The sequence below is a fragment of the Sturnus vulgaris genome, chromosome 7, assembly GCF_052056855.1.
Source record: "Sturnus vulgaris isolate bStuVul1 chromosome 7, bStuVul1.hap1, whole genome shotgun sequence".
In the NCBI taxonomy this organism is placed as follows: Eukaryota; Metazoa; Chordata; class Aves; order Passeriformes; family Sturnidae; genus Sturnus; species Sturnus vulgaris.
In genome coordinates this window covers 29,703,706-29,718,157 of record NC_142249.1, presented here as the reverse complement: position 1 = coordinate 29,718,157, position 14,452 = coordinate 29,703,706, and the positions used below count along the sequence as shown (strand labels likewise).

The window sequence follows — 14,452 nt, the reverse complement described above, 5'->3', positions numbered from 1 at the left end:
GTTTACATGATTCAAACTACAACAACAACCAGAAAGATTAATTTTTATTAGTACTAAGCAGAAAACTGAGGAGGAAAATGTAAAAAAAATATGCAGAATGCTCAGCAATGTTTTAGTCACAAAGGAGAACACAAGGAAGGATGGAATTAAATTTGTACTTATTGGCAAATACTGGAATGAAGTTTTTCCTCTTTTCTCTATTTTCCCTTTTCTGTTTCTACTTGGTAAGTATTTACTTCATGTATTTACTTCACTTTGCGTATAAATTCATAAGTTTATTCACAGAACCTTTTTGTTATATTGATTTGGTACAAGTGCATAGTTCATATCTGTAATTATTAGACAAAACTTAGAAGCTTGTACATACAAGAATGAATTAAAAGAAAATTTCCATGTTATACCTTACATTAATGATTGTTCAAGAGAGGTATTTTATTGACAAAGCAACAAGACCTACCTAGTATATTCTTCTTGGAGCTTGTTTGGGTCACTTACAAAAAACTTAACTCTGAAGTTCAGACTGTGAGGAGATCCTCCTATGGTCAAGAAAAGTTATTTCTAATTAATCAGGGCACCCTGGAAAAATAGCATAATAACAATAGATGAATTGACGAAATACATACATTACTCACTTTTTAATTGTTTCCTGATAGGTTTGTTTGGATCCAACCACCTCTGGAAAGAGACAAATTTTAACACCAACTTCAGAAATAAAGAACAAATCACAGCCTATACATCAAGAAACTGGTGCTTTTCTATTACTTTTTACTTGATCATTTACCAAAATGCCTCACTGGCATACACAGGCTTATTACTGATTCTGGAGACATCACCACTATCATCAACTGCTACTGATCTCCTTCCCCCAAGATTAACCTATCTTGTCTAGATACCTGTTTTACAGCAATAATTCTACTTTGATTTGCTTCTATCATTGTCACAGGACAGAGGTCAGAACCCAACTATGCTGTGTTTACCAACTGTCAGCTACTCTTTAAGAACAACTCCCTATGGTAGTGAAGAGCTGTAAGCAGGCTCATTTACCCAACTGAGAAATTAATTTGTTTAACTATTTCCACTACTTCTGACTCTGGATTTTGCAGGTCTGGCACATCCAGGGAGTGATCCCATTGGCTCAAATTGTCAGCCTGAGTGGCAGCATTGGTACATCACTAACTGAATCTTGCAAGTCAGAGGCTCAGCATTCAGCCTCCTGGATTAAAGATTACAGAATAATTTTACTGAACAGTGCCAAATCTTGATCGTGTCTACAGGAGATCACTGCTATGTACAGGCAGAGCTTTGTAAAAATCAATGTGGCAAATTCAGAATTTCAGCTAAAAGTATGGCTGCCTTGAAAGTTCTGCAAGTTGTTTAAACCACTGCCCATTAGCAACCCAGCAGGGTCTGTACATGCCAACATAGTCCAGGTAACTCCTAAGTCTATCTTTGGTATAAATACTGCTCAATTCCTTGTGCTGCCTTGCAAGGCAAGTCCACAAGCCTCAGGAAATTGTTATATGGGCACAGTTCCTATGCAGTGACAGACACCTAACCCAGCACAGCATTTAACTCCCTCACACTTACCACGGGGCTTTTGATTTTTTTTCAGGTGAGGGAGGAGGAAGCAAACACACAAGTACCTGAGCTACCTGACCCACATTATGGTTCTGAAGTTAGTCCTGTGTCAATTTATTAATGAGGAATAATGATGACTAGATCCACATGCTGTATCCTTACACTAGTCTACTCAAGAAGAAGTAGAGACAGTTTGATACAGCCTCAAAAGCATGGTCATCTAAAAATAAAAGCCTCCTACAGGATCAATTAACTTTTAAGACTACATGTAAACAGCTTAAAGAACATTCTAGCCAGTGATATATATGAACTTTATATAAGAATCTTTCAAAACCTGTTGAAAGATAGTTGATTTTTACTTTGATATTAATATTATAAAAACCACAAAGGTTCTGCAATTAATGAGATCCAAGTTTAAACACAATGTTAGAGGTTTCACACTCAATTAGCAGAATCCCCTTTTCCTCATCATCTTTATCTGCTGTTGCATTAACTACATCTTAGCAATATTCTGCTGTGTTATTTCACAAGTAACTAGAATATTTGTCAACCCAATATAGTTTCCCTGTCCGAATGAACAAAGTGCAAAAGTATAAGTGTATGAAAACCTAAAATTAGTCAAACCCATACATTCTTCTAGCTTGCATGACTAGTATTGGTAATATTTCTTTTTAGCTCTGACATATTGTTTTCATGGCAAATAGGTAAGTGCTGAAGTGATAAAATGTTTAGAAACTTAAAAAAACCCCAAACTTTCAAGTTTGTGCTTGTATCAAATACCTGTTAAGTCATTTTTTTCAGACTAACTCTTAACCAGATCCTTGTATTACAGTGTTGTGTTCATCTGCTTCCAGACAGATAAACTCTCTCTAAAGAGAGCTTAGAGGTCTACCCTTTGGAAAGCCAGATAAATTTCTGAATATTAAGTGAAATATTGAGCGATATTCAATTAAATACTCTTAAACAAAGCTGAAAAATAATTCAGACTTTTCTTCTGGCTGCCTATGTTTTTTTTCAGCCTGAAACAAAGTTTAGAATAAAAATATTACAGAGGCAGTCCACCAATGTCTTAACAGAACTGTCAACAAATCAATGTGGCTGACTTTTGATGCAGAAGCTGGGAGGTGTTGACCCCATCACAGTACTGCACATATAAATGGAATTAGGTAAAGAACAGTCTTCTAAGGTGTAATACTTAGCTAAATTGCACTTTGTAAAACTAGTATTAACCATTTGATAACTAGAAAAGAAAATATCCAAGAAAGCATTCTTTAGGCAATCAAGATCCCAGTAGGACCACTGTAACCAGCTCAGTGAATGTTACATTTTCATCTCTCAGTTTCTACTGTGATTTACAAAGTTTCAGTTGTGTAGAGCTTCCTTTCAATTAAGTCCATGAACTATTGTAAATACAAAGTTCCAAGGGAGTCCCTTCTTTGTTAAGGTGATGAGATGACTGCCCTTGTCAGATACTGGACTATATAAAGCACTATTAAAAATGACCAAGTATCTGGGCTAGAAACAGAAACTCTGTACAGGACAACCTAAAACCCCCTTGCTATTCTGTAAGTCTTAATGACAAAAATAAGCACAAAACAAATTAAAAACATATTTACTATATTTAACAATAATACAATCTACTAAAAAGATACAATAAAACAAGCAATATCCTTTTAAGATACTACTTCATAAGCACAGAACTCAATATTTTATTCCAAACCTGTGATTATTAACATGCAATTTTATCATAAGTACAAGATGATACAGACCCTTGCAAATGACACCGCTAGGGAAGATGGCACAATCTTGCAATGGTTTCTATTTACTGCTCTTTAAATAACACAAAATACAGTGATGAACGTGATTATGAGTTTTAAAACTCTGCTTATAAAACACAGTGAACTTACAGGGTTATCAGTAGATTCATCAGCCAACTGTAAACCAAAGTAATCTCTCTCTGTCAAATCCAGATGCTTGAAGACTACGTCCAATAGAACTTGGCCCTGATCATGTTTCTGCAGAGAACAAATACAGACCTTTTCTTTAATCAATAAATATATCTAACTGGACACACAGATTTCAGGTAGGTAGAGCACATATAAATTATTTCAGATGTGCTCTAGCAGCGCTATTTTAAATATCACCAAGTGTATCCCAGCAGTCCTATTTTTAAATGAGCTTCATCTCTTTTTGAAACATATGCAAGGAAATAATTTTTCTTCTCTGTCATTTTCTGACAGTAAGAACTTCTCACTTCTCAGCTAGATACGTGATTATTTCTGAAAGCCTTTCATTAGCCAAATTTGATATTTAAAAGGAACACAGAAAAGGAAAAAAAAGTTCAGGAATTAATAAAGAACTTGGTGCAAACCAGACTCTTGTTTGGGTCACTGAATTAAAATGTACAGCTAAAATGTACAAATTATCCTTATTGGAAAATCTATTCCTTACTTTAAATGAACCAGCATATTGAAAACGTTTCTATAGTTCAATGGCAGAGACAGCTGAAATAGCCAAATATCTAACCAAGAAGTATCATTTACATACGTTCCAAGATAGCACTTCACTCTAAATCAATTAATTTAAAGTAACTGAGTAACAGTAACACTTTCTTCAGAGTCAAGTCAACAAACTTGATGTCTACTACAGGGACAAATGTTCCCCACAAAATGATAGAAAAAGAATCTGTAGTTGTTAGCACCTACCAATTTTTTGCCTAACCTGAAAATACTGCCAACATAGTAATTGAAACTCTGAGTGTGTCATTATGACAGCACTCAATAAATACATTTAGTGAAATCTGAAGGGAGTTTCCCAAAGAAGTTAAAAGTGTCATAGTGTCTTGAAATACAAAAGACAAGCAAAATTCTGCAAGAACTGTCAAACAAGAAGAAATATGAAAGAGGTGATTGATACATTTTCCACCCAGATTTTCTACTTTTGTCACCAAGCAGAAAAGCTTCTAATAATCTTCTAGGTGCCAAGTATTATTGCAGCTACAGTGGATTTGACCTTGCCTTGTTTACTGTAGGCAGTAAGATATTTTAGAGTTTTTAAAACAAAAAACCCCTGCTGTTCTGCTCTCAAAGGACCCTCTTTTGCATAGACACTACATAAGTTTACCTTTACAGCTGATAAAATGGAAGAATGTAACTAAAAGATCAAGATAAGGTTGCAAGAATTTCCTTAATACCCATACAAGAGAAAAATCTACAAATCTACTTTCAGACACCTGTTTACATCTAAGAGCATCCTATCAAAACTTTCTTTGTTCAGATGAAATTACATTGAAGCTGAATAAATTGTCAGAGGCAGTTTCTGGGCCTAAAAACTCCAAGAAGCATGATAATTTATTTAATAGTAATAAAAAAAAGTAGATAATAGTTATCTACAAATTATGCTTGAAATAAATCCCAGGAGGACAATCATACCCATAACTCTGCAGATATCTTTAAGCTGAAATTACATAAAAGATATATTTCAGGTCCCATACAAATTTGGTTAAATTGAAGCAACCTAAGAATTCCTGTATTTACTTTACAAAAGACCTTATTTTATTTTAAATGATAGAGAAAATTTCTTATGAAATGTAGGAGCACCATTGTTAAAAAGTCCACCACTGAAAAATTTAGAAATTAATAAAAACAAAGAAAAAAACAGATGTTAACAGAATAAATGTACAACAGTATAAATGCATAAGGCATTTTTATATACAATCCAAATATAGTCACTTTAATTTTTACTAATTTAGAAGTTTCTGTTATATTTTGAAATAAACCAATAATCAGTACAGTTTTTACAGCAAATAAAGCTAATTTTAAAATTACATAGCAACACTAATTGCCTCTTGGCATTTTTCCCATGTAGATTTAAATAAGAACACAAACTAAGAACATATAACAGTAACTGCCAGAAAATGGGAGATGTCTAGAATGTAGTTTAGCCTTGCAGTTACCACAGCTGACATGTTTCTTCCTCTAAAAACATGCACATACCACCTCTGTAGCTTTCTTCCAATCTAATCTTGCCAATGTGTACTGTTTCTTAAATACCTGAATAGATATTTCCTAATGTAAAAGCTTAGAACCGGCTGATCAGTTTGAATTAAGAAATACACAACATCATTCCACAACTGCAAGGAAGGTATTTTTCCTGCAATTGAGCAGCAAATTTGGTAAGAGAAGACAGGTTTCAACATGAAGCATTTGCTTGGATCACAATGTTTTACTCAGTGCAAAATAAAGATAAGCATCTAGCAAAACCAGACCTTAGCTTAACCCATCTCTGATGTTTATGTAATGACGTTGCAGCTTGCCAAGGCAGGTGAAGGTCGCAATTCTGCTTGTTGAGAAAGATCCAAAGTATTTGTAATACTATCATAACATTGAACAGCTGCTCAAAATTATAAAAAGTATGATAGCAAGCTTAAATATCTGATTTTTTTTATAAAAAAAGCAAACCAAATAAATGTAGAGGAGCATAAAAAAAGCAAACTTGCTTTGTTGCTACCTATACAAGTTAAGCATTATTTCCTCGTAAAACAAAAAATAATGAAAACTTACACGAAAAATGGGAACTAAGACAAAACCACTGGAGTTAAACACAAAAATGTTGGGGTTTTTTTCTGAATTGAAGAATTAAGAGGGTTATATGTACTTACTAGTCATTGGCCTTTTAGGACAAATTTGACATACACTAGGCATCAATACGTAAATTGCATTTTAAGAACTATTTATCATCTAGTACCATGAGATATATACAGATTCATTTTTAATTGCAAAATGATTGTCACTTGTTCACAAACACCATGTGTGAAAATTTAGGCAGACACCTGCAATTATACAGGTTTGATGCCTGCTTACCAACTACCACCCTCTGCTCAGTCTGCATTACTGACATTCTGGTTTTGCTGCTGCCAACAGAACTGGCTGCACCCACAGCAAACGCCATGAGATATTGCTGCTGTGTCAGCACAAAAAAAATTTGGACTTCTGATGACAGAGGAAGGGGATGACAGGTTCTGGGCTTTCCTGGAGCAGTTTACAGCTCTGCTGCTCACATATTTGTGGAAGGCTGGTGCTGCTCCTTCACTACTGACAACACAGAACCCTTTCCTTTGCAGCTCACCACAATGCCTGGGTTGCTGCTCCAGGAGGTGCATTCCCTGACACTGCACAACTGTCTCCTTTCCTTCTACAGCTGATGCTATTTTTTTTTTGGTCAAAGAAAAAAGGGCAAGTATCTAAGTAATGCTGAAGATTAAATTATTACAAATTTTAACTTCTAAAATTACAGGGGAGTGTTGTGGGTTTTTTTCGTTTGGTTTGTTCTTTTCTTGTTTGGTTTGAATTATTTCACAGGTTTTTAGATTTTATTTCCATTAGAGTGTAAATTGATTAAGTTTGAAGAGAGTTCTGGGATAGTAAAGGCTCCAAACTTAAACATTCATCCATGACCATTAATTTTGCTCACTGACCTACCCAGCCCATCTACCTTGACTTACTTTTCCCTCAAGTTTAGTGTTACCTCCATATCTATTGATTGGCTTTCAGGGAATATAAGTAAGCCAGCTTGCATGGAAAATATATAATTTTAGGTATTTAAACAAGTAATTAAAACAAATTAAAGTAATTTGATCTCGAAGAAACAGTTTTATGGTAATGCAAATCATCCTGATCACGTGGTTAACTCACATCAGCCTCCTTTCTTCCAGCTACATGTTATACTGAAGTTTGCTTTTCAGGACTGAAGGAGGGTTTCTGCATTTGGTAAGCAGAGCATTTTAGAAAAAGTGTATTCCTCAAATAGATTCAGAGGTTAATTCCAACTGATTCTTCTGCCTGGAACCAATGCAGCCTTTCTCTGGCTACAATCCACAGGGATTATCTGGTTTGATTTGTTACGCTCTCTACAAGGTAAGGCTTAGCACAAAGGTGCCTTTTTTGCAGATCATTGGAAAGGGCTGGTTGAAATGTGAACTTAGAACATCACATAAATTATCAAGAGACATTGTCTGTGATCAGCACTTTGCTGTTGAAGAAGAAATAGCATTTGAGTACATTTTTATTAACACACCACTGCATCCTCCAGACGATTAAGTTTTACAATCATTAGCATACAGAATACCTATAGCAATCACCAGGAGAAAAAAAAAAGGTGCTAATTTATTTGATGTTATCTTTGTTCTTCCTGTTTTGAAAACAATTCCATAAATATTTATGGCTGAGTATAGTGTCAACCACAATAAAGTAAAACAAAGCTATAAAACCTGAGAACCTGTATAGCATGTAAGTTATATTTGCTATGAATGAATACTTTATTACTCCCTATTTGTGAGAAAAGAGATTGAGGCTAAGACATGAAATCAAGATGTTCAGCACCAAGGAACTGTTTATTCCCTAGACTCAGTTTTAATAGACAAACTTGCAGGCTGATCTGTATAAGCAGTAAAGCATGATCCATGCAACTAAAAAATTTAGTACACTAGGGAGGTGGTAAGAACATATTACATAATTTTTTCTAGGGAGAGACAGAACAGACATTTGAGGATATAGAGCTGGTGATTCTTCTTTTCTGAGAGGCACTAATATCCTCTAAAAACATACAGCTTTTGAACACCTAGATCAAAAAGAAGTACATCTCCCACCTACTGCCCAACAGTTCTTCCTTATTTTTCCCAATTCTTACTTTCTTGATAAGAAAAAACCACAAAACAGATACTTTAATAGAGAACTCACGCACCTGAAAGCAAAGATGACAACATTTACAATTTCTTATGCACTTCTAATGCTTTATATCCAACTATATATTGTATATATTGCTTTTTGGCAGGCAGCATAGACTAGGAAACAGTTAGCAAGGATGAGAAGTGATACAGAAAAGGGGAAAGGATATAGAAAAAATGATCCCAGAAAGGAAAGGAGACTTGATGTTAATAAACCAGTCTTTAAAAATCTGTCTGTCAGCTTCGTCATCCAAAATTCCCACACTTTACTACTCGGAAATCTGGAAAAATTAAATATTTTTTGAATTAACTACATAAATGCCTCAAGAGAATATCCTAAACCCTTCCATCTTGACTGACATATCTAAAAGAAATAACCACCAGACCTGCCTCTGAACCTTAAGCCTCTGGATGTCAGATCCTTGCACGTTTTTGCCAGATAACAGATTTTACTTCTGATCAGCAGCTGCAGGCTCTAACCACTGATTACAGAACAGAAAAATGCAATCCCTCTCATAAATATTCCCTGAAACATTCAAATATATCAATATCCTTGCTAAACACTGGGTATCAGAATTCAATATAATTACTGAGCATTAGAACTTTTTCAAATGGTCTGAATTAAATTTGTCCACATAGATTCGACAATTGCTTTGCTTTCTCCCTCACTTCCCACCTGTAGTCCCACAGCCTTATTTGATACTCCTACACTCCATGTGCTGAAGTTCAATTTCCTTTTGAAAAATTTTAATTATGCCACATGTTAACTTCCACCATCACATTATTCAACTTTTCTCCATGTAAGTCATCAATTCTATAGCTTTTAAAGTAAAAGCAGTGTTCTACTACCACAGGAAAACCTACAGCTTCTTTCCTGTTGAGTTCTGGTTCTTCTCACAGATGACTTTAAATGCTTCAATGTTTTCTTGTGAGGTCCTTGCTATTTCTCAGGGTTGTTTTTTTTCCCCCCCCTCAGGAAGCTGAAAGAAAGTGTTGCACTTGTGTAATATACAAACATGAACATTTCATTAGAAAATGGGATGAATAACCTATTTTAAATTCCAGGTTCATGTGTAAAAGTTACTGATTTTTCCCATTAACAGCTCTCAGTATTCAGCACCCAGCTTTCCATTTTCCTTCCTGTCATTCTCATTAGTGTAATAGAAGGTGAGCTTAAGTGAGGGGAATCACAGAACAAGAATATTACCTGAGAAAAGCAAAGAGCAGGGAAATACTATGAGATGGCAGCTGTGACCAAGTATAACTATACAGGTGATTGAACACAGTCAGCTACACAGCTATGGGAAGAGCTCCCACTCCAACCTTACTTGTGTTCAAAATACAGAGACCAGAATGCAGCAGAACAGAAGCTTCAACTCTACGGCAAAATTGTCCTCCATTTGCACTGGACAGCTTTAATCCATGAAGAGAATTGCTAGAAATAAATGATGCTTCATACATTGGATTTTGAAATGAAGATGTTAGTACTACAGAGGATGCCAGAATGACTAAGTTCCCAGTAACACTGTGCACGTGTACAAGCATGCCTGCCCAAGCCCAACTTCCCCTTTTATTCTCTATTTAAACACTGTTTGAAAGTCAAACTCCAGCCATACAAAAGCAGCAAAGAAAAGCAAGCTAGGCATATTGATCTGCAATAAGCTAGATACGGATTTGCAATAAAACCATCACTCACATTAACTCGGAAAGCTTGTACAGTGTTATCCAGGAGAAGGATGTTGCAGACCACCTCCGTATGCTGCCTGTCTCGTGCCAGCTCAGATGCTCGTACATTGTAGGTTCTGCCAGCAGGCAATCGGAAACGTGCGGTCATTACTGTCCACACAGGGTCTGCAGGCAAACAAACAGAAAATTTAAAAAGAGCCAAAAAATGCAAATCCAAGAATGCCTCACTTTAAAAAAGGGTGAAAACACAGCAAGTGCATTATTTAAAGTCTCCATTACAGACAAAAGTAAAATGAATACTAAATTCACAGTAGCCAATAACAAAGCAGTGTCTTACATGTTACAACAAAACCTTATACCAAAATACTCAGCCCTTTACTTTCTGCCCATTGTCCACACCCTCCCTATTTTAAGGTTGTTTTGTGGGTTTGCTGTTTCTTCGTTGGGTTTTTTGGTTTGTTTTTAAAGATTCACAACAGCATTTTCAATTCAAAAAGCATTGTAATTGGTGGGCATCAGGGCTGCCAGTTTCCTGATATTAGATGCAATTAAGTAACTAATTTCAGTACTGAACAGCAAAAGATGCTTACATAAAAAGTTTTATAGAGAAAAAGAAAACAGCAAACACACAAGACTTTGATACATTATTCTGCAAGGCCTGTGCATTCACTGTAAAATCATAAAACATAAGAATGCACAGTGGTAACAAAAACATTAGGATTCTTTCTTTCCCCATTTTATTTTAAAATTACAATATGAATAATTTAATGTTTGTCAAACTACTGCATCTTCTATGTCAATTTGGTTGGATTTACACATTTAGTTTGGGAGCACAAACAATTCTCATCTTCTCAGCAAGCAACCATGACAATCACAAGTCTATGCCCTACGCTGAGAGCCAATAAATAAAATTGACTTTCACTTTTCAAAACTAAGATTCCGATGATTATCATCCAGCCCCAGTCCAGCAAAGTCCTTTTGTGCCCACCTGAAGCTATCAGCTCTATCCAATGATAGCAACTGCTTTCTCAAGTGCCTCACAGGATCAGGGCCTGTGATTCACTTAATTACACACTCAGCAAACTATTTCTACATCCTTTGACAAGGGTGTAAGCAAACAGAACGTTTCATAACTTAGTAGAGGATATATTGAGACATAAAATCAAAATACCCTAGGATTAGCAAAAGAACACAGGTATATTCAAAACAGAATATAAAATTGTGATTTTCTTATCTTGCCTAAGATTATGAAGCCTTCAAACACATCTACACATTAGCTTCACATTTGAGGAGGGGGACAGGAGCATATGATGATAAAAACAACAAAACTGAGAATTCAGTAGAGGACAGCAAACATTCCAGCAGTGATTAGAGAGCTTGCATGGATCATAAGAGTTATCTGTGCTCCAATACACATAAATGAAGAGGGAGGGGTAAGAAATGAAAGATCAATCCCTCCTAAATAATTGGTAACATAGATATACAGGCAGATATACATGGAGTGGAAGACTAAGAACCAGTCTGGGACTTTGTGGTTCAACCATCCTCCGGGGCAACTGCCCTAAAAATCCCCGAGGTATTTTGCCTTTCTAGATCACATCTTCAGCTCTTTAAGTATGGCCACACACCCAAGACAAAGAAATCTGCTTGATGATCATCCATTCTTGCAAAATGCTTGTTTTGACTCACCCAGCACTTTCAGATTAACAAGTAATTGCTTCCTCACCAGACAGCTTTTTTATTTTGGCTACTCAGTCACTGGCTTCAGAACTGAAATGCTGTATTCATGTACAACTACAGCAAGTTTATTTTTGTTTTGCTAAACCAACATGACAAACCGAATGATACAGACACCAGATAAAAGCCACCGGCTGCTATATTTATGACTATGTCTTAATGACAAATTTATGAAAAGTTGTGTCACAAACATTAAAACTCTCAAGTAAAGCCTAAAAAGCCTAAAAAAGTCCGTCTGACAAGCTTCATAGAGAGGCTGCTTATGCTATACCTTTTACAGATCTCAAAAATAAAAAGCAGGAGAAAACCTTTAAACACCAAAGAGGAATTGAACCTCCATACCAGTGATCCGAGCCAACCATGTAACATTGGACAAACAGTGTTTTGCCACACAGACACAATCTAAATGTCTCACTACTCATAATGGCATAAAGGTTGGCATTACCAGTGCAGCTACACAATTGATAACTACAGCAAAATTCTAGGATGGTATTTGCTGCTGAGCTTAAACTAAAAAGGTTTCAGAAAAGCACACAATTTGATTAAAACCACAGAAACAACCCCTTGACAGGTGTAATATACAATGATTTGAAAAAGGAACAAATGAACTGATGCCTAGAGACACCACCTGGAACAGAGGCTAGATAGTGTTAAAGGAAGAAAGCAGGGATTTATTAAAAGGCCTTAAAACGACACACCTTGGGCAGCACAAGAGCCCGGCCATAGCTCCACCCAAGATGGACCCAGAATGGATGACTGGTCATGAGTTTTCATCTTTTTATAAGTGTTGGTCTATTTACATATTGGAGTTAATTGTCCAATTACAGCTTCAGGTTATCAAGTCCCATCCTCCCAGACTCTCCTCTATCCACTGTTGTTTACATTTTTTGTGCCTGAAGCTGCAAAGGTGTTCTTGGTTCTCGGGCTGGAAAAGGATTATTTTGTATAACTAAGCTGTGAGGAGAACTTGCTAACACTTTATATGAAGTTCAGAGTTATATACTAATGCAGTACAGAATCTGGAAAATGAGAAAGCTAAAACCTAAGGCGTGAGAACCAAGAAACAGTGAGTGTAATCTTCAGAGCACTTTTCCACAAATACAAATACTAGTGTACAAAGGACTGTTCTGCTTTCAAATAAGTACTGCAGTCCTCACAAATTCATTTGGTAGTGAGCTAGGAGAGTCTAACTCAACAATACAACAGTTTTGCACCAGAGGGAAAAAAAAAAAGAAAAAAAAAGACTTGTTAAAAGCTAGAAACCACCATGTCTTAAGAGAAGAAAAAGCTAAGTCTCACCTTTTCTCCTGTTCTTTCCTCTTTTTTTGTATTATTTGCTGATCAAGACAAGACCAGCAATACTTTTTCCTTCCTCATCACTGCCTTAAACTAGACAGAAAACTGGGTTTCAGCAACAAATCCGTAAGAGTGAACAAAGAGGAAATCACCCCTTAGTGACGCTCAAAATCCTTTAACACCATGAAACCATTCACTCTGTCCCTTCAATAGAACCAGACTGCAGATCTCTCAAGGTTCTTGCTGTAACACAGATCATCTTTGCTACAGCCAAACAAAAAACATGGCATAATTACAGATAGCAACTGGATTTTTCTCAATGTACATAAATTTATCAAATTCAAGAAAGAGGCACTGTATTATGAGTTTGCTATGGAAACAGGAGCAGCTATATTGGGCCAGAACAACAGTTCATGTAGCTCACAGACTGGAAGGGCAACACCTTCACCACTCTCTTTAAGGAAGAAAAACAAATAGGACACACACACTCCTCATACTGTTCCACAGTCTGGAGTTTAGCATCTTCCTGGTATGAAGCTCATAGTCCCACCATGCTGGACATCAGTCATTCATGAATGTTTTCTTCATGGAAAGAAGAAACTATGTTTTGTACCTTCAGATTATGCAATGAAACATATTCCATGTCCCACATGAAATAGACAGGAGTTGGAAGAACCACCTCAGAGCAGACAAGTTTCTTGCATGAAACCAAGAGGTTTTTGCAATTACAGTGCACAGGTTTACAAGTATAATGACTGAATTCCTGAAATGCGTCTACAACATGGAAATAAAACAGCCATGAAAGTAATAGAGAGGAAGGTGACAAAAGACTGACTGTCTTCTGCAAGCCACATTCAAAGTTACCCTTTCCCTATATGTCAGCAAAGAAACCATATAAGTATGCAGGGAATATGTTAAAAGTCCTCCACCATCACACACACTTTCAAAAATACTCCTCCTCCTAAGATCTGCCAGGGTTATTACACAGAACTGCTTGGTGGCCAATCATGTGCACACAACCCATATTTAAACCTCTATCAGCACATGTACACTTAACAAAAAGGACGCAGTTGTTATGCACAGATAGACCCTGCAATTACTGGTTTTACTGACACACTTTTTTTACAACATAATTGGCCCAAAACTGTACCCATATCATCTTTGCTACTTCTTTCTTTCAGAAATTCATGCACCAAGAACACAGATAGCATTATGTCTCCCAAACACATAGTGCCATTCTTGCTCTATATTTTGAAAACTTACTAATAGTGAGACGGCTATTGCTTATAAGGTTACAAATTACAGCTGATTTCCTAACAAATACTGATATATAAAATGAGAAAAAACTGATAGAAATTCAGCTACACTCATTGCATACTTCTGCAATAAAAGTATTATAGCTAATGTTAGTATGGAACAGAGGACTGCTTT

General features: G+C 36.1%; 1 protein-coding gene across 6 annotated transcripts in view; it reads right to left on the bottom strand.

Annotated features, from left to right (window-relative positions):
• PTPN4 (protein tyrosine phosphatase non-receptor type 4) overlaps window positions 1–14,452 on the bottom strand; it is a 110,039-nt gene that overhangs the window by 60,321 nt on the left and 35,266 nt on the right. For all 6 annotated transcript variants that reach the window (XR_015804907.1, XM_088168251.1, XM_088168252.1 and 3 more), the window contains exons 2-5: window positions 9,999–10,153; window positions 3,486–3,593; window positions 633–675; window positions 458–536 (exon numbers count right to left, since the gene is read on the bottom strand). Coding sequence is in view for 5 of the 6 variants with exons in the window: in XM_088168251.1 (XP_088024377.1) it covers window positions 458–536; window positions 633–675; window positions 3,486–3,593; window positions 9,999–10,153 (385 nt within the window). In the remaining variant the exon portion in view is untranslated. The remainder of the gene's footprint in view (window positions 1–457; window positions 537–632; window positions 676–3,485; window positions 3,594–9,998; window positions 10,154–14,452) is intronic.